The 18,979-nt window shown below is 44.7% G+C and overlaps 2 protein-coding genes across 5 annotated transcripts; both read left to right on the forward strand.

The window, feature by feature from the left end:
• Window positions 1–1,385: 1,385 nt before the first annotated feature.
• LOC115404438 (peroxisome proliferator-activated receptor alpha-like) lies at window positions 1,386–15,404 on the forward strand. Of its 4 annotated transcripts, none has more exons than XM_030113773.1 (8): window positions 1,386–1,555; window positions 10,755–10,916; window positions 10,988–11,145; window positions 12,799–12,937; window positions 13,490–13,689; window positions 13,771–14,037; window positions 14,108–14,351; window positions 14,430–15,404. In XM_030113773.1, the coding sequence occupies exons 1-8, from the start codon at window positions 1,501–1,503 to the stop codon at window positions 14,672–14,674; spliced, it is 1,470 nt and encodes a 489-aa protein (XP_029969633.1). In that variant the 5' UTR covers window positions 1,386–1,500; the 3' UTR covers window positions 14,675–15,404. The 4 variants fall into 4 exon arrangements, with proteins under 4 accessions (XP_029969633.1, XP_029969630.1, XP_029969631.1 ...); XM_030113770.1 differs by lacking the exon at window positions 1,386–1,555 and adding an exon at window positions 8,510–8,720 and having other exon boundaries at window positions 10,712–10,916; window positions 14,430–14,674; XM_030113771.1 differs by lacking the exon at window positions 1,386–1,555 and adding an exon at window positions 9,300–9,319 and having other exon boundaries at window positions 10,712–10,916; window positions 14,430–14,674.
• An 872-nt stretch (window positions 15,405–16,276) lies between these two features.
• On the forward strand, window positions 16,277–18,874 carry LOC115404455 (cysteine-rich DPF motif domain-containing protein 1-like). The gene is given in 4 exon segments (XM_030113794.1): window positions 16,277–16,431; window positions 16,623–16,734; window positions 17,158–17,187; window positions 17,189–18,874. Coding segments are annotated over 4 exon segments (360 nt in total). The 5' UTR covers window positions 16,277–16,318; the 3' UTR covers window positions 17,294–18,874.
• The last annotated feature ends 105 nt before the right edge of the window (window positions 18,875–18,979 follow it).

The raw sequence follows: 18,979 nt of genomic DNA on the forward strand, positions 1-18,979 counted from the left end.
CCTGAGATGAATGGGGTTCCCACGCCTCTCCCAAGGAGTGCAGGGCACAGCCTCCTCCTCTGAGCATTCACACACACACACACACACACACAGACACACAATGCACACACTACAGATGGCCACACAGTCTCACTCAAAGACACAGGTGCATTTGAGTATGATCCACACACACGGAACTGAGGACAATGCCTCGTTTTACCGAGTATACACACTCGCGCGCTTATTTATTTATTTTATTTTTTTAAATGTGCGCACCTTTGCTTCTGATGAACGTTGTGTTGTGTCGATCACTATTCAGGGCGGCTAAAACTGTGATTTTAAGTGTGAGGCTGAACCATCTTTGTTGCTGAAGGTTTGCCAGAAAAAGACTTGGAATTTGTTAAGGAGAAAACCAGGAGCGAAACGAGGAGAAATAGTTGTTGGGAAGTTTTATGTTTCGATTCCGTGTGTGTGCGTGTGCGTTTGTGTGTGTGTGTGTGTGTGTGTGTGCGTATCCGCTTGTGTGTATGAGAAAGGCAGAATGAATGAGGCGGAATTCGAGATCGTCATAAAGTTGTAGGAAAAATTTTTATCGAAGCATGTTTCATGGGAGAACATTGCATTTATTGCGTGTGTGTGTGTGTGTGTGTGTGTGTGTGTGTGTGTGTGTGTGTGTGTGTGTGTGTGTGTGTGTGTGTGTGTGTGTGTGTGTGTGAGAAAAGTAATTTTGTATCGCAACTTTATTCATAAAAAATAGTTAAATCAAAAAATAATTTTTTTTTTAAATTTATTTCTCCGTGGTCACATTTATTAGTACTTTTAAAAGTTATGAACATAATAACTTTTTAAGAGCTACATTTTTAATTTAGGCTTAAAATATACATAATATTTGTAGTGTGTAAATTTTTCTAATTACACTTGGGATTTATTTATTTTTAATTTAGCGTGTGTGTGTGTGTGTGTGTGTGTGTGTGTGTGTGTGTGTGTGTGTGTGTGTGTGTGTGTGAGACAGAAACAGAAAGGTGGGGGCTTCTGTGCTGTTACTAGGTCATATTTTCAAATTGAATGTAATTATTCGTCACTTAAATAAATTAATGAAGAAAAACTATTTACATTTAATGCCTATGCGCGCGCGCGTGTGTGTGTGTGTGTGTGTGTGTGTGTGTGTGTGTGTGGATGTATATATATATATATTATATATATATATATATATATATATATATAACTGTGTTTACGTAGATTTTAAAATGTTAATTTACAAAAATTCACAATATAATTTTAAATACAAAATTAATCAAAATCGGACTAATTATAGAAAATTAAAACAACAAGTAAATAAAAAGCCACAACACGTAATTTGTAATTCTAGTGACACACATCAAAGCTGAAAGTTCCAGTCGTCAGTTTCTGGAAAGGAAACTTTCCTGAGAGGTGAATTAAAGCTTCTTCAGCTCAGTAATATAGTTGTAGTGTGCAGTAATGTATTTATCCCGTCTATATTCAGCTGCACAATCCTGAGCCATGATCACTCCAACATATGTTACATCAGTCCTAATGATACACTCAAGTAACTGCCTGGCAGGTTTACGACCTGCGTGTGTGTGTGTGTGTGTGTGTGTGTGTGTGTGTGTATAATTATATTTATCTCTCTGCCTGTCTCTTTTCTTTTGCAGGCTCAAGATTTGGGAATAACTTCCTTTTTCCTGGTCTTTTATCCACGCTGAGGTCAGTGAAACTTTTTAACAATTTTTACATTTTAACCGAATCCACACATATGGAATTATTTCAATTTTTCACGTTATCGCTCACGTCGGCATGCATTCGCTCTTTTCACTTGGCAGCTGCGTTTTAATGGTAAAAGAAAGAGGAGCTGAGTGTTTGCTCTCCAGGTCACTCGGTTCCATCAGACGCAAAAACACACACTAGAAATTTTCCAAATTTTTCTGTTAGTATATCGAAAGCGCCAGCGTGGCAGAGAGTGACCCGTATTGTCAGAAAACAGCGTTGCTACGTGTATGCATGTGTATGTGTGTGTGCGTGTGTGTGTGTTGTCAGTCTGTGCCGCAGCTCCATGATAATCTCCTCAAAGGAAATTAGTCAGGAGAAAAAAGGTCGAGAAAAGCCGTGAGCCTAAAGGTCAAATGAAGATTAGAGGGAAACAGGACACGAGGGCACACCGGCTGGCACCCCGGAACTGCACAAAGGCCTCATTGTGACGGGAGTCCTGCTGCTGCTCTCACACACTGGAGTTCTGGGGCAGACCTGACACCTGTTGGCCGCTCCGCCTAACTGCATGCGGGAGTCGCTCTGACAGAGGCGCTGCACACATCCTCCTGACGCCGCTCCTCTTCGCCCCGATCCCGCCGTTCGGACGTCTCCTTCAGACGCACGCCAACGTCTCGGGTCGTTTTGGCCACGGCGTGGATCAGCAGACCGCAGCGCGAATGCAGTCACGGGTCCGATTCCGGGGGGTCACGAGTTTTTATCTCATGTTGCCGGTTTTATTCTCCGACGCCTCCAGTGACGCCACGAAATGAAATGGAAAGCTTTTGGTTCCTATTTGCTGATTTTTCAATTTTATTCCAATCCTGCACACGCACAGGGGTCCGATCACTTCAAAGAGCGCAGGGCCTAATCTGAACCATCCCGGCCCGTCTTTATTTGTTCTGCATGATTTTACACTTTATCCAAACCAGTGCACCAGTGTTGTTTTTCCATTAGTTTATAACATGATTTAGTTTTTAATGAACAGCATGCTGTTACTTTTTTTTGAATATGTTTATAAGATTACACTTTATGAACATATTTTAGAGATATTTTAAATACCACTGCAATCACGAATTGAAATTTACAAAAATATGACAGAATTATGTGATGATGTTGTTATTTGTCGTAATTGAACTTGTGGAGTTTTATTGCAGTGATCTGTCGGTGCTTTGCGATTTCTGAAAGGGCAACTTATTATTTTACTTTTAAATCAGTTTTTCAAAGTTCCAGGAATACATTGTCTCTGGTTATTCTCGATCTGGTGTGTCCAACATGTGTCCCGCGGGCCAAAAGTGGCCCACAAGAGGGTTTAATCCAGTGTGCACGATCACCTCGCAGAGTATGAGAAGAACACAGATGACAGTGGCTTGAATGAAGGCAGCGAACTGCTGTTCCTAATCTGTCTCATAGCCGAGAGATCAGCGATGCAGCAGCGTAAGCCGCCTCATTGCTCAAGGAGCATTAGCTTCAAAGTTCAGGTTTGGCTGAAAATACCCGCCGAAGGCTGCAGAAATCCCGAGGAGTGACTGCTTTCTGTCCACATTAGTCCGAAGAGAAACACTCGAGAGTCGCACTAAGACGACTTCATTAATCCCGATCAGTGGATCCCAGTTCAGATTAGCCACCAAGAAAATGAACCAAAAGAGATTTTTTTTTTTCTAATTCCAGGTTTTCATCATAGGTTTTATAAGAAGTGACTTAAAGTTTCAAAGTTTGTTTATGTATGGATTTTTTCCCCTTTGTTTTTGGTTCATTTTTGCACTAAAATTACAAAGAAAAAAATAATCTGAATTATGATCATTTACACTCTTGTGCTGTGATTTTACTGGTGTGAAGTCAAACTGCCTTCTGTGGCCTGTGAACTGAAACCAGCGTGACTCTCACAGCAGATAATCCATAAAATGAGCTGTCAGCAGTTTTTATTGGGAAGTGTGTGTGTGTGTGTGTGTGTGTGTGTGTGTGTGTGTGTGTGTGTGTGTGTGTGTGTGTGTGTGTGTGTGTGTGTGTGTGTGTGTGTGTGACTTTGGGAAAAGTCATTTTCAACTGCAACATTTAGGATGGAGGTCTTTTAATCATCCTGCTCTGCAAATAAAAAAAACAAAAAAAACAAAGAACCCTCATAAATCACCATTTATCTGAATGTTCTTGCACTGACCCCTTTAAGTAAAAGGCCCTCTCCTGTGTAAACCTGATACCTCACACACACACACACACATTGACCAGAGAAGCGAAGGAGCGAGCTGCACACACTCCGGTCCGCCATTTACCTCACAGGCTCGGACGTTAAGTAGCTCATATAGAGATTTGTGTGGCATTTATGGGATAACCGCCCCGCAGTAAAACAGCCGCAAACCGGAGTGTGTGAGAATGCGTGCGAGAAAGTTACGGCGGTGACTCACTTCCATAAGTCCGAGCACACCTCACACACTCGCGTCTCTGCTGGCGCTCCCCGGCTGGAGGGGGAAACCGCAGCAGAGCCGGAGCCTCTCCTGTCTCATTCGGGAAACTTCCTGCAACAACCGCAGCTTTTCACCTTGACCCTTCACACACACACACACACACACACACACACACACACACACACACACACACACACACTCCGCCGTTCATGTGTTCACAAGCAGGCATGCGAGCACCTGGCTGTCTGCAGTTGTTTACAGAGTGAACATCAGTTGAGTGTGTGTGTGTGTGTGTGCAGGTTGAAGTGCCCTGTCGCCGTGCTCTGCTCTGCTCTGCTGGTGTGTGTGACTCAGTGAAAGTCCGACCTTTGAGCGGCGGCTCAGCTCACTCTCACTACTTTAATTTCTCAGGAAACCTGAGAGGAGGCCGGCGGACGGAGCTCACGGGGCTGCAGGGACCGGGCGGCCCGGCAGGCTCCGGTGACCTGCAGGAAGTATTCTGACACTCTGATTTACAGCCATCAACCGAGAGGGAAGCGGCAAGCAGCAGATTCCCTTTAATGCAATTATACAATTGAATTTAATTTACTATGAAGTTGCAGTTATTAAGCAAGTGCTTTTGATTTAAGGTTGATTCAATGAGAAAACTTCTTGATTTTCCACTGAGATATTTGAAACAATTATAAAAAGTGTGAAAAACAGGAAAATTATTAAACAATAAAATAGAAATACTTTATTAATGCCTGGTAATTTCTCAACACTGCAATTTATATTAAATTGAACAAATAATCATAAAATATTGAATAAGTCAAAAAAGAGAAATATATTTAATTAATAAATACCAATAAATGCATGTTAAAGCTTGACAGTAGATAAATAAAATGCGTGCACAGAGAAGAGCAAACAAAAAAAAAGACTGTTTATGAAAACAGTTGTAAAGTTTGATGGACACAGAAAGGAAGGAAGATGTCCTGTGGCGCTCTGTGGGGCGCCTCAGTGGGAGGAATCAGCCAGTCAATCAATCTGTATTTCTATAGCGCCTTTCATTCAAACACAGTGTTTTACACAATATAAACAAATGCAGTAATCCCCTCTCAGCAAACACACACACCGACTAAAAATAAGAATAAAAGCATCAAACAGTAAGAAAGCGTTCCTGACAATTTAAAAAAATTGAATACATATAAATAAATATATGAAAATGTGTGTGTGTGTTTCCCATCCAGTTGTGACCAGTCATTCTTCTCTGACGTGTGTTTTTGAGTGTGTGTTCCCGCAGGTCAGCGGCTCGCCGTGCGGTGACGGAGGCGCCGGCAGCAGACAGACTGTCCTTTGGGGTGAGGTAGTAGGTTGTATAGTTTTAGGGTCATTCCCAAGCTGTCAGATGACTATACAACTTACTGTCTTTCCTGAAGCGACTGTGATGGCATCTCTTCCTCCCTCGCTGCCACACAAGGACATTTTTAAGTCTTCTATTTTTTATTTTAACTCCCAACAACCTGTAACACGTTGTGAACGTTTGTAAATTCAAGTGATTTTTGTGATTTTATTTTTCATTTCTTCTCTGCGGGACATTTTGTAAATCGTATGTAGTTTATTCTTTATCCCCCTTTTCACAAGGCTCTCTGAAGAATTTTAATGTTTCTTTTCCTCATCATTTGAACTTATTTTCACACAAGCCACTCTGCTCTCCTTCATTTTGACCTCGTGGCTGCATGGAGCCAGGCGCCCGCTCCCGGCCCACCTGGGCCACTCATGGTGTTCGTACAGGGTGAGGTAGTAGGTTGTGTGGTTTCAGGGTTGTGATTTTGCCCCCATCAGGAGCTAACTATACAACCTACTGCCTTCCCTGGAGGGCAGCAATACATCACAGGAGCACTTGAATCCTCCTCACCCCTCCACTCAGAAGAAACGTGGCCTTTTTTTAAAAGTTTTTCTAACTTAAGATTTCAAAGATTTCACCGAATGGGTGAGTGTCACTGAGCCAAAGGAATACATCTGACAGCAACCTAATCTTATTAAATTGCAACATCCTTGTTCAAGTTTTTCTAATGCAACACTGTGTTTTCATTCTGTATGTTTTTCATCTCTAATTAAATAAAGTTTGAAGAAATATTAACCCAGCAAACAATGATTGGAGTCTAATCTTTTGTAGCGACTGCAGTGAGATGCAGCAGCAAAGTCTCCGCTATTGAAATGAAATGTTAAAAATATTGTTTTATCCTGTAATCCCTCTGGAGGAGCTCATTACGTGCTGATATACTAATCTTAAAAGCCTCGGCAGCCGTGGAGCATGCAGACGTTTATCTTTCCTTCTTTGCAGAAAAACGTTTTAAGTGCCTTCATTATCTGTCTTTTGAGCTTAAAAACTAAGGTCATTCATTCCGGATTGTTCGACGTAAGTGGCGACTTACTAAATCAATTTAAAAGAAGTGGAAATACTCAGTGATGGAGCAGGAAACCAGGTGGTGAGGGAAAAGCAAATACACCATAAATAATCGCCCTCCCACTTATTTGTACAAGAGGACACTGAGCACCTTCTGAAGAGCTGCGCTATCTAGATTCTCTAAAGAAGAGAAGACAATACATCCCTCTAAAGTCCCAGGATGAAGACCTGTCATGACAGGAAATGCACGTGTTTGCAGTAGATGGCGCCAGATATAACAAGTTTGACAGTCCGGACAAAGGATGTACAGTTACTGCTGGATTTACTTCCCAAGCTGTACATTTAATGAGGGTTTACCGCAGAGCCGTACGGGAAGAGGAGAGGATTACACTGCAGACAAGCGTGTATTATAGCAGTATACCTTAAAAGACATGTATACATCTGAATGAGTTCAACTGGCAGCAGCTCACACGTGTTCCCTCAGTGTTCATCATGTTGCAAAGTGTACTTTTGCAACAGTAATGTGGCAAAAGTATATTCTACAATTCAATAAAGGTCACAGAGAAAAGGGAGCAAATTAGACCAGAGGACATTGGTTAGATGTGCGAATAAAAGAAAACCTTGCTGCTAAAAAAAAAAATAATAATAATGAAAAAGAAATCAGTACCTTAAAGGTGTAAATCACTGATAATAGAGCAGACAAACCCTGAAGAAACTCATCACACTCACCCTGAATGACCCATTTCTTCATTATCATCTAACCAAAGGAGGCAAATGTAATCTAAACAGTGGCTGAAAAAAAGCCAAAAATTATTCTCTAACTTAATGATTTAGCCTCAGTGCATCTTCTCTCAAATAAATTCAAATTTTACATTAATGTCGAACAGTTATGTGACCTGCATTATTTCCAAAGCGATTTTCTGTGATGGTTGAAGGCTACATTATTGAATTGAGATTATATATGTTATTATCTTTTACTGAATATTATGAATTCCACAAACAGGAAAACCTCAACCTAAATACAGTAAGTGTACATTGTCATGAAATTATAGGTTGTTTCTTCCTCTTCTTCTTCTTCTTCTTCTTCTTCTTCTTCTTCTTCTTCTTCTTCTTCTTCTTAACTGCACAACAGATAAACACATTCTTGGGAAAAGCACACAAGAGATATATAATAGACTGATGATACAAGAAACGTTTGCGTGAATGCCAAATAAAAATAAATCTACATGAAATAAAAATTAATGATAATAATGTCCTGGATCTAATAAGTATCAATGATGCAGTGATCATTTATTCATCAGGTGTAGTGTTTGCCACTTTGACATTTTAAAACTTGCTTTTAATATTTTACATAAATAATATATTATCTTGATCTTTAATTGCACGGAATGATTTAGATCAATTTTACAACATTTCTGAATGTTGTTTCTTTGACAAATATAGAGTGGTTGAGGAAATCTAGACTGAATTTTTACTGGTTTACATGGGAAATAATCAGATCGCATAATTTTTTCTACTTTTCAAGGATATATTTTTGTGTTTCAATTTATTATTTTTAAATTTATTTTGGGTTTTTTTCCCACTTATTTAAAGATTATAATTGAAGTATGTTATTCTATAATTCCTCTTCTTAAGTGTTTTTTTTTTTACTATTATTAATATTATTAAAATAAAAAAGGACTTGGTGACTTCATATTTGAATTTTAACCCGTAAATAATACATCCTCATGCATCCTCCACTGGCAGACAGGGGGCGCCAAACGGCTCCTCTCCTTTCATGGCCGCGCTGTTCTCCGCGTGCAGCCGGGGAGCTAATGGAGGATGGATCCTCCGCGGCTCCTCTCCCCCCGTCCTCTCCCACCTCCTCGCGCCGCATCCCGGCAGAGAGCGGCGGGCTGCTCGGCGGGCGCTGATTGGCTGAAACCATAGGTGTGTCCGGAGGTGTGTGCGCGTCACGTTGCGCGCTCGCGCTCCGTCGCTGCTTCCTGCGGAGGATGAAACTTTTGTGATGCGCGAGACGCAGCCCCGGAGAGAGAGAGAGCGAGAGAGGCGACGCTCCAGCGGCTCGGCGGAGACCACCGGGATCTGAACGACCTGATCACCTCCTCCTCCTCCTCCTCCTCCTCTTCCTCCTCCTCTTCCTCCCCTGTCAACCTGCTCTGGAAATGTCTCGGACAGCACCTTCTAAGGTAAATCACGAGCTGCGAGGCGAGAGTCACTGGTAAAACTTTAAGAGGCTTTGGATTCTTGGTGTGTTGGTTTAACGAGCTGGAGCTGAAGTCGTTTTATTTCTGTTCAAATAAGGAAAAAAAAAAAAGAAGAAGAAGAAGAAAAGACATGATCTGATGAACTTCCTGGCTTGTCAGTCTGGTTTGTGTGTTTTTCTGCTGCTGCAGCAACACGAGCAAGGAGACATTTAAAGAACTGGACGTGTTTGAACTGGAAGAAGTGGGGATTGATTGGAGAGATCAAAGGTCTGAGGCAGGCTGAGGCAGAAACAGCCTCGCTGAGGTCTTTATTCTGCTGAATTTATTAGATAACTGCTTCTGTCAGACCTGATCTTTTGATTTGTTGGACGGTGGGTTCTCAGCACACTGCTCCCGTTTCCTCTTCTACTGCGACCTAAAGATAGAGCAGACTGTCTGTGGCCGCGGTTCCTCTGGGACCGAAAACACAATGTGGCGCACCGGGGCTGGGCTGGACTCATCAGTGCGGTGGGAAATAAAGGCAATCACCTCGGGCAGGACTCAGCCGTCGACCTGCTTCTTCATGTTCCGGCCCTGAGAGAGTAAACAACTCTTAGAACTCATCAGTCTCGTGAATATGTACGCTTGCTGCCCGGTGGAAAGTTCCCCAGCCTTTCCTTTGATTGTGCAGATGTGATTAGAGGGTACAAGCTGTGAGCCGAAGCTGCTGTCAAACCAGTCCGTCAACTTGACTCAGAAATTAAGAAATTGGATTAGACTTTGTGTTAACCCACAGCGTTGGTTTGAAAAAGACATCCAGGCGATCAGTTTGTTATTCACCCCTTGCACAGTTTTGGCGTTCTGTCAGGGCCTGTCCGCTGAACTGCCGCAACACAAACACCAGATAAACAAGAATAAACAGGCCTGGATTAATCATCAGGTCTGGAGGTGACTGAGGGCATGTTCGATACACGGAGCCCGTCTGCGGCCAGGTCCGCCACCTGAAGCCGCTTTAACGCCTCCTCCTCCTCCTTCTTCTTCTTCTTCTTCTTCAAGGCATGGACTTTCTCCTGCCAAAAAAACACAGTTCTAATCCGCCAAGCAAATAAATCTACAGGAACATCTGCTGGGAGTCGGAGGGAGCCCTGCAGAACACCAGCATCGGCCGCGGCGCTGTGATGTGGTGCGACGGCTCGAACAGATGTTCCCTGCCCCACTGCGAGCAGCTGGGAGCTCCGCCGAGCCGCCTCCCACACAGCGCTGTTAAAAGATCCGCTTTTTAAGACGTTGCTCTGCTCTGAAAACCTGGCAGGTACGCCGTCCATCTCTGTCCAGGACGCTTCATTTGGTTTTCTTACCGAGAGGCGGCACTTATTTCACAACCATTTAGTCAGAGAGTACAGTCAGACCGCGACTTCTTCCTGTCTGCTAAACCCCAAACAAGAAAAACTGGTTTATTCACCGTTTGCAAAACTTTACAGTCGGCGAAAGGAAATTTTCGGGCCCCTTGCACAACATGATTACAGTCATAGTTTCTAGATACAGCTATAAATATCAGAACCAAGGACTGGAACTTAAATTCAACCAGGCGATTGTCAACAAAGAATATACAAATGAAGAATTTCAGTATATTGTAATGTTCTTTTGTCAAATCCTTAGTGTACAAAGAAATATTACATAATTTCACGTGTTCATCTATAAGCAGACCGAGGTTGAAAACTCCTGGTTCCCTCGCGGAGAGAAGCAGGAATTCCTCGGTCGATCCTCCAGAGCCTGGTGTTTTTGCACATCTGCTCCTGATTAAGCTGTTTTCGGACAGTTTCAACAGGAAGTGGGATCCGGCCTGTGCAGCGCCGCAAGATGCACGTAAACACCGAGCCGTGCACGTTGTGGCGCTTCTTGAAAAACAGTCTAAAACAGTTTAAATTTCACTGAACTATCACGGTTTTAATTCTGATAATAATTTTAAAAAAGCGCCTCCCGTCTCTCCGCAGCGTGGTGAGTGAGGGGGTCACACCATGGCGGCGGATCTCTACAGCCCCCCGTCCCCGCTGGGGGACTCCCTGCTGGGCAGCCCGCTGTGTGGAGACCTGATGGAGGACCTGCGGGACATCTCCCAGTCCATCGGGGACACGCTGGGGTTCGATTTCCCGGAGTACCAGAGCGCCGGCCCCGGCTGTAGGAGCTCCATCTCTCTGGGTACGAGTGAAGAGATGCATTCTGGTCATTTCTGAACATGGATACACACTCCTCGTTATGTCCCCCTCCAGACACCCTGACCCCGGCCTCCAGCCCGTCCTCCGGCGTGTGCGTGTCGTCGTCGGCGGGCTCGGAGGACGGCCTCGGCCCCCTCAGCCTGGAGTGCCGGGTGTGCTCGGACAGAGCCTCGGGGTTCCACTACGGCGTGCACGCATGCGAAGGCTGCAAGGTGAGAGCTGGAGGGAGGTGTTTCAACGCAGGGCTGCAACACACACGCACGCTTGAGTGCGACGGTGCATGCATTAACACCCGGACACATGCCGGGCACATGACACACACACAGAAGGCAGCGGAAAGTTGCAGGCATGCGGCAGTGTAATGTGAGGCGGGGTGGGGGGGGGGCTCGGTGGCCTTGGTTGACTCGTCACCTCTCCCCCGCTTGGCACCGATCCCAGTGCAGCCATGTCCACCGACGCACAGAGACCCACACAGGACAGAATCCCTTTTTTTTTGAGGAAATCAGCGATAACGGGAATTCGTGTGTTTTTGCTGAAGGATTCCGCGAGATTAAACATTAATAAATGACTTTCCCTCAGCAGGACTTCCCTGCGTCGATATCAGAGATTCCTGTGATTATAAAACCGAACGCCGCGTGTCTCAGACCCTTGTCCTCAGTCAGCAGGTCCATGTTTGCATGTTAAAGGCACTCAGGATAATCTCGGCATTGTTTTGGTGGTCACGTGAGTTTTGTCTTAGCGCCATGCCTCGCTAAGCTGAGTGAAGGTTGCTGCTGCTAACTTTTCTTCCTCGACCTTCTCGGTCGATTCTTACGGAGGCACAAGCTGACCTTGGACCGTTGGGCCCGGCACATTGTGAGAAGCGCACTCTTGACAGCATATAAATCTCCCCGCTCACAACATTGCATCATCATGGAAAATTCCTGCCGGCGGCTGGCATGCGAGCGGTCACGGTTTCTGTGGCGCGGAGCGTCTGCGGATCGTTTTCCACACCCTGCTTCAGTCAGCGGGCGAACGCCAGTGGTTACGGTGTGAAATACGTGCGTTCAGGGACGGCCTATAGGAGGGAAATCACATGATTGTGTCTCGCAAGGACATTGTTTCCCAATACAGATCTTTGCTCGCGTCATGAGTCTCATTACTCACAGCTCAGGCAATAAATCTTCATGCTGTCTGACTCGGTTTGTTCCCCCTGTACACAGACATGCGACGACATGCTCGCTGTAAACACACACACATCTGTTTTTCCTCCTTGAGCAGCTCCATTGTCTTATAATGGGTTTCTGATTACTGGATCATAAGCCGTCTCACTTCTCCTTTCCATCTTTTTTATGTATATTTGATTCAATTTTCCCCACAAAATCACATTTCGGCGTCACAAATAGCACCTGAGGTGATATATAACCTGTATTAAGAGTGAATCTGGATCGCTTTTCAAAGGAAATGCTGCTAAAACCTGGCGTAATATGACAGCTGATATGTTTCACCAGATGCGTAGCCAGAAAGTCTATATTCCCCTCTCGACGGTGAAGGCTGAGGAATGTCCTCGCTGCAATCCCAAGGATGTAGATACGTGCGAGCGAACGTACATCAGAGGATCATGTGTTGTTGCACATGTGGGACATCTGTTAGCTTATGCTGGCCTCCCGCCCCGGATCCCAGTGTGTGCTGGACGTCTCTTCCAATCAGCGCTCTTCCTCTGAGAGGTCACGTTTGCAGCACATCTTCAAGGGCTTGTCATTACATTGAGTCCACAAAGGTGTATAAAACACATGCGGATATAGATGTCTTTTTTTTATTTATTTTTTTTTTATTGATACATCAGAGCATCTTAACATGTGCCGACGCCTTTCTGTTTTGTTCAGGGTTTCTTCAGGCGGACCGTCAGGCTCAGTCTCGAGTACGAGAAGTGTGAACGCAACTGCAAGATCCAAAAGAAGAACCGGAACAAGTGCCAGTACTGCAGATTCCACAAGTGTCTGTCTGTTGGCATGTCCCACAACGGTAACGACACATTTCGTCGCGTTCAGTCGCAGATTAATGACAGACGGGGGAAAAAAAATGCTCAATGTCAGCAGAAAAGAGTCGGAATCGGTGGTGAAGTTTGGAGATTTTGACGAGTAATTGTTCATCCATTCACCTCCCTGGAAACACTGTAAATGTTCCATTATAGAAAATCTACTTTGTGAATAGACAACATTATTCCTTTTTTCGAATCCCTCTGTGATTTGGCTCTGTGCTTCAAACTGCCTGGGTTTTTCTTCTGGAGCGCTGCAGTCGGCCTGACGCTGAACAAACAGCGGCTCATGTAGCTCCACATCTGGCCTGTCGTCTGCGCCGGCTGCCGAGGGGTCACTGGGTTCGTAGCCGTGGCCTCCGACTGCAGGCAGAAACACGAGAGCAAGGCGATGCGGAAATAGAACAGAGGAGCGCCGGATTGTTTGCTTGTCCGGACACTGACGGCGGCGGCCTGACGCCTCTGTATGCGGTTTACCGGAGGGAGATTTAGTCGTCCGCTCACTCAGAAATGGCGGGCGTTTTTTTTTTTTGCACCAGCTATCCGGTTCGGTCGGATGCCCCAGGCGGAGAAGCTGAAGCTCAAGGAGGAGAGCAAGATGGTGGAGAAAGAGGAGGAGAGCCCTCTGAAGGCCGACCACAAGATCCTGGTCAAGCAGATCCACGAAGCCTACATGAAGAACTTCAACATGAACAAGGCCAAAGCGCGGCTGATCCTCACGGGGAAACACGGCAACCCGGTAACGGAATCAGACACGGTTTGAGAATAACCCTTCATATCTGTGTTACTACAAGCGGTTCCCTCCATGTCTTCCCTGCAGCCTTTCATCATCCACGACATGCAGACCTTCCAGCTGGCGGAGAAGACTTTGGCGGCCCACATGGTGAACGATGAGGAGGCGGAGGCTGAGAGCGGCCGTCGGGCCGGGCAGGTGATCCCTGCCGTGACGTGTGGGGAGCTCCAGCAGAGCGAGGCGGAAGCCAGGCTCTTCCACTGCTGCCAGAGCACCTCGGTGGAGACGGTGACCGAGCTGACGGAGTTCGCCAAGGCCGTGCCGGGTTTCCAGAGCCTGGATCTGAACGATCAGGTGGGTTTGAAGAGTCCCTCGCGCACGCAGCGTGTCCGGCCTTCTCACTGCCGTCATAATGCATCTTCAGGTGACGCTCTTGAAGTACGGGGTCTACGAGGCCCTGTTCACCCTCCTGGCCTCCTGCATGAACAAAGACGGCCTCCTGGTGGCGCGCGGCGCAGGCTTCATCACCCGCGAGTTCCTGAAGAGCCTCCGACGACCCTTCAGTGACATGATGGAGCCCAAGTTCCAGTTCGCAACGCGCTTCAACTCCCTGGAGCTGGACGACAGCGACCTGGCCCTGTTCGTGGCTGCTATCATCTGCTGTGGAGGTAACAGGAAAGCTGGATAACACACAGTCTGACGTTTTATCGAGTGTAGATCTTCATGTCTCGGTCTCTCTCCCTCAGACCGGCCCGGCCTGGTGAACGCTCTTCTGGTGGAGCAGCTGCAGGAGAGCATCGTTCAGGCCCTGCGGCTCCACCTGCTGGCCAACCATCCGGACGACACCTTCCTGTTTCCCAGGCTGCTGCAGAAACTCGCTGACCTCCGGGAGCTGGTCACTGAGCATGCGCAGCTGGTGCAGGAAATCAAGACCACGGAGGACACGTCGCTGCACCCCCTGCTGCAGGAAATATACAGGGACATGTACTGAAAAGTCAGACGTGCGTTGAAATATCAACTCTACACACAAAACTGGGTGCCTGCATCCAGCATTAACAGGATATTATGTAATATATTATTATTAATGATGTACTGTAAGTAGTGTACAGCAGACACATGCACGTGTTTAGAGGGCAGCTGTTACAGGGAATGTGAAAACTTGAGTGAGGGAGGGGGACAAAAAAAAAAAACCCACCTGCGGTTTAATGTGTACAGTTCACTCAATATTACTAACTCACAAGTGAACAGAAGCTAATCACAACATGCTGTGCCAATCTACATGGCTTTTAACCTGACTGTACATACTCAAGATGCCCTGATGTCGTGAATTCAGCGGGGCTTGCTGCTAATTGTGCTCAACAATACAGACTTTGAATGAGGCAAATGTAATTGTCACATGTTTTATCATTGCCTTACTACAAGCTCACAGATCAACATGTATAAGTCTCATTAAGTGCCATATTTTTCAGTCTGACCTCATAATTTTTCTCTGGTGACCACACCATTAAGTATTTCTTTTTCTTTTCTTTTTTTTAATACTGTGATCTCATGTATGGATTTTAATCACATTAGAATGACTCAGGTTTAACGGTTTCTTTCAGTGGAATTCTCAGTGTTACAGAGTACAAGGTGTTTTGTACATTTTCTGCCATCGAAAACAAGAACAAGCTGTATTGGCTTGGTCTGTATAGACTATTTTCACAATAAACACAATAATCTGGCGAAGTGGTTTCTGTTGTATTTTGTAAATATGACAAGAATTTGGTGACTGAGGAGGAACAGGCCATGTGACTCTGTCAACTGAGAGCCCGCACTTGAAAAATGGGGCCGAATGCCTGATTTTAGTGCCAAACCCATGTGTCAAACTAAAAGTACACAAGTGCACATTCCACAATAAAACAGTCTACTTTGTCATCTATATTGTGAAATCTTTTTATTCTTAAGTTTACTGTCATTTGCGTCATACTCTTCTTTCATTGCTAGGAGTAATAAGGCCTTATTGAAGAAAAAAAAAGGAACAGAGAAAAAAGTCTTTTCTTTCAGGAAAAAAATCTCTAAAAGATCAATACACAGAAATGGATGACTATTCACTTTGACTATTTAAATTTTCAGAATAGAAAATACAAGTCACTGATCGGAAAGAACAATAAGAGACAAGACTGAGGGAAAAGCTTGGAGAGAAAGAAAACAGTGCCTACTTAATTAATTTCTGGATTGGTTAAGATATCTAGACAAGTGAATAACCATAACAAAACAGAGATAGTAAACCTTACACCCATGTGGGAGTTATTACAGTGCCCCCAGGAACCCCTTCCTTGGTATGACCCTCCAATCTCCAACAACATTCACATATTTGGAAACATGCCTTTACGCATATATTTATTAATAGAAAATCTAAAAAATTGTATTATTAAAGGACAGCCATTCAGAAGTGCCTTTTGAACTGTAAACAAGCATAAAAACTACGAAGTCCCGCTGTAGTACTGAGATAATGAACATTCTACTTACACTGGCTGTGGCCTGTTGCAGTACTCCACCACACCGCCGGGTGGCGGTAGAGCACCGCGCAAACACACTACTGCTCCCCGAACGGGGCTAAACCAGGAACTGAAGTAGCTCTGTGCTGAGGAGGAAAATGGATCAAACAACGACTGAAATCCCTCCAAAAATATTTAGTTGCCAGCTGTGTGGTTTAAGTAGCCCTTTTGTTTACTACGGCCAGAAACCGCCCAACACCAGAGCTATTGTGTAAGTGAAACTGCTCATTCGACGGCTCTGGGAGCTAAAAGCTAACGCCGTTAGCCGCTGTTTGGCTGATCGCACTGTGAGGCTGGCGTGTAAAAAATAAGAAAATATAAAGTCTATGGTACATTTACACCCGCGCCCTGTCTGAGTCATCGGTCGTGCAGTGTTTATAACCCCGTGTCTGGTTCCTGTAGGTTGCTTGAGGAGTGTTTTGTGACCAAAGACCCCTTCAGCCCGGAGAGGGAGAAGTTCCTGGTTCTGGGATCGACGTGCAGTCTGTGCAGCCTGTGTGTCTGTGTCGCATCGGTAAGGCTCCTCAACACCGGCCGTGCGAAATACTACAAAAATGTGATCGTGTAATCCAACTTAACACACGCTGTTGGAGCTTAGATGCAACAAGTGTTGGTCTGTTTCTGTGAGACAAATCAGCCTCGAGGCTGTGTGATGTGACGCTCTCATTTAAAAGCTGCACTTTTTGACCCAGCGAAGGCATCTGTGATTTTCATCTTTTCCCTCTGACGACCCTGCCATCACGTGGCTTGTGTGCTGAGTGAGCGTCCTGACTGTGAAGCTATCAGAATCAATTAATCCAGTTCCCACAAATGGACAGTGAGAAGAAGGGGGGAAAAAAAGTCTTTGAATAAGCCTGGGAATTAATGTGACTTGTCCCACCAGGTGCTTCTGTGAAACTGGGGCACCGATGTTAACCTCTGCTGGGTCTTCTTTCAGGACTGCAGTCTCTTCTACACCAAGAGGTTCTTGGTGCATGCGGTGTGTGAACAAGCACTTGGACCAGTTCCCTCATCAGATTCAGGCTGAGCTTGCGAAGAAGAAGCAGCAGAGCTCCAAGGCCGCTGTCTCGTGACACAAGAGGTCCAGAAACACAAAGTACCTTCAACGTGTCTTGAAAACGTTCTCGAGAAACACTGAACAAAACTACCGAAGCAAAACATCAGTCACGACTGAGGTCATTGTAATTTTTGGGGGGAATTAGCATCACCCTCCATGGCATCGCCAGTTCCTGCTCGAGGCTGGCGAATCGGACTGCAGTGCCGCTGAGGAGTATTTATTTATGTGACCTTTGTTCCAACGAAGTACTGGAAAAGTTTCATATTTTTTATAATTCACTCACTCACTTCATTGCATTTTTTTGTCTCACCAGTGTTCATTATTTAGTTAAAGATGTACAGAGATAAAATTTGCACAAATATGTAATTATTTTTATACTGCTATATTTTCTTATTTTTATATGGGAAAGCATGAAGAAGCTCTGATTTTTTTATTTTATTTTTTTAACATTTTTTAAAACTCTTTTCTCACATACAGCCCAAACACAGTGACCGCAAATGTTAATTTATTCTCACCAACAAAGGAACACTTGAAAGCAGGACAGATGAGCGATCATAAACAGACACAGTGACAAACTACAGAAAAAGGCAAGAGAAAAAAAAAATATTTTATCCACGTTTGTTTCCTGTATCCTGGTTAAATTAAAAACGACACGCATCTGTAATACATCCGTTAGATCCACTATGAAGACAGACCTTTCTTACTCAGATGCTCACGTATATCATCCATGTATGACATAAAAAGCATAAAACATGTTGAGAAACTCTTTATTGTATGGTTTAGGCAAGGAATTACGAAGACAGAAGAAGTAAAGCTTCTCAGACGAGACCAGAGCGTTCATGAAGGATCACCCAGTGTTCTGCCACACTGGTTACAAGATCAGAGGCGTGGTGGATTTTGTGCAAGTTAGATTTACTGAAGTGGTCTCTGTACACCACTTGTGGCTCGATTAGATTAAGTAAAGCACATGAACATAAAGCTTCTTCACCCGTCTGCCTCCAAACCCTCCTTGTTTAGACTCATCTAACAGATTGTGTGATCACTCAATAAATCTCTCCCCCAGACTGGTAAAGTTTGTTTTAGTGATTGGCTCATACCTCTCATTTACAATCAGCAGATGTTCTCTGGTTACGGTTTCGCTGGCAGGATGTATCAAACCACCTGTTTTTTTGCAGAAATATTAGTAAAAACAATAATAAAGCGATTTCATCTTCAGGTTCGTGTTTATTTTGATGGATTAAAATTCTCAGGCTGCCTTAATCTTTCAAACCGTGATGAAAACTCCTCCCCTGAAAGCATTGGTTGTGACCTTAACAAAATGTTCTTTTGCCTCATTTCTCTCTTGCCCGCCTAATGAGTGCGATCCAGATCTGCTCTCCCTCCATGGATCACGCTGTACCGAGCTGGGCGCAGTCCGCAGCAGCATAAACACATTATGGATTAAGTGCGAGCCCGGCGATAACATCGATTACAGCAGATGGCCTCGCTGCATTTATCAGGAGATGTTTGAATCTTTTCAGGGGTTAATTGAAACAGCATGGCCTCAAAGCAAGGCCCAGTGGGTTTTTTTTTTTTCCCCACTGGCAAACGCAGCAGAGGAATGCAGATGACACTGGCTGTGGAGTTGAAGTTGGGACATTGTGAACTCCTGCGTATAAGTAGCGCCTACTGCTGCTATTTTTCATTCAGTCACTCGAGGATT

The sequence above is a fragment of the Salarias fasciatus genome, chromosome 17 (assembly GCF_902148845.1).
Source record: "Salarias fasciatus chromosome 17, fSalaFa1.1, whole genome shotgun sequence".
Classification (NCBI taxonomy): domain Eukaryota; kingdom Metazoa; phylum Chordata; class Actinopteri; order Blenniiformes; family Blenniidae; genus Salarias; species Salarias fasciatus.

Excerpts from the sequence above, each read along its gene's own strand:
- LOC115404438 (XM_030113773.1), top strand. The coding sequence starts at position 1,501 with ATGATCACTCCAACATATGTTACATCAGTCCTAATGATACACTCAAGT. Across the intron at positions 1,556-10,754 it reads GATACACTCAAGTAACTGCC|GCCCCCCGTCCCCGCTGGGG; the intron begins TGGCAGGTTTAC and ends CGGATCTCTACA. Across the intron at positions 12,938-13,489 it reads TGTTGGCATGTCCCACAACG|CTATCCGGTTCGGTCGGATG; the intron begins GTAACGACACAT and ends TTTTTGCACCAG.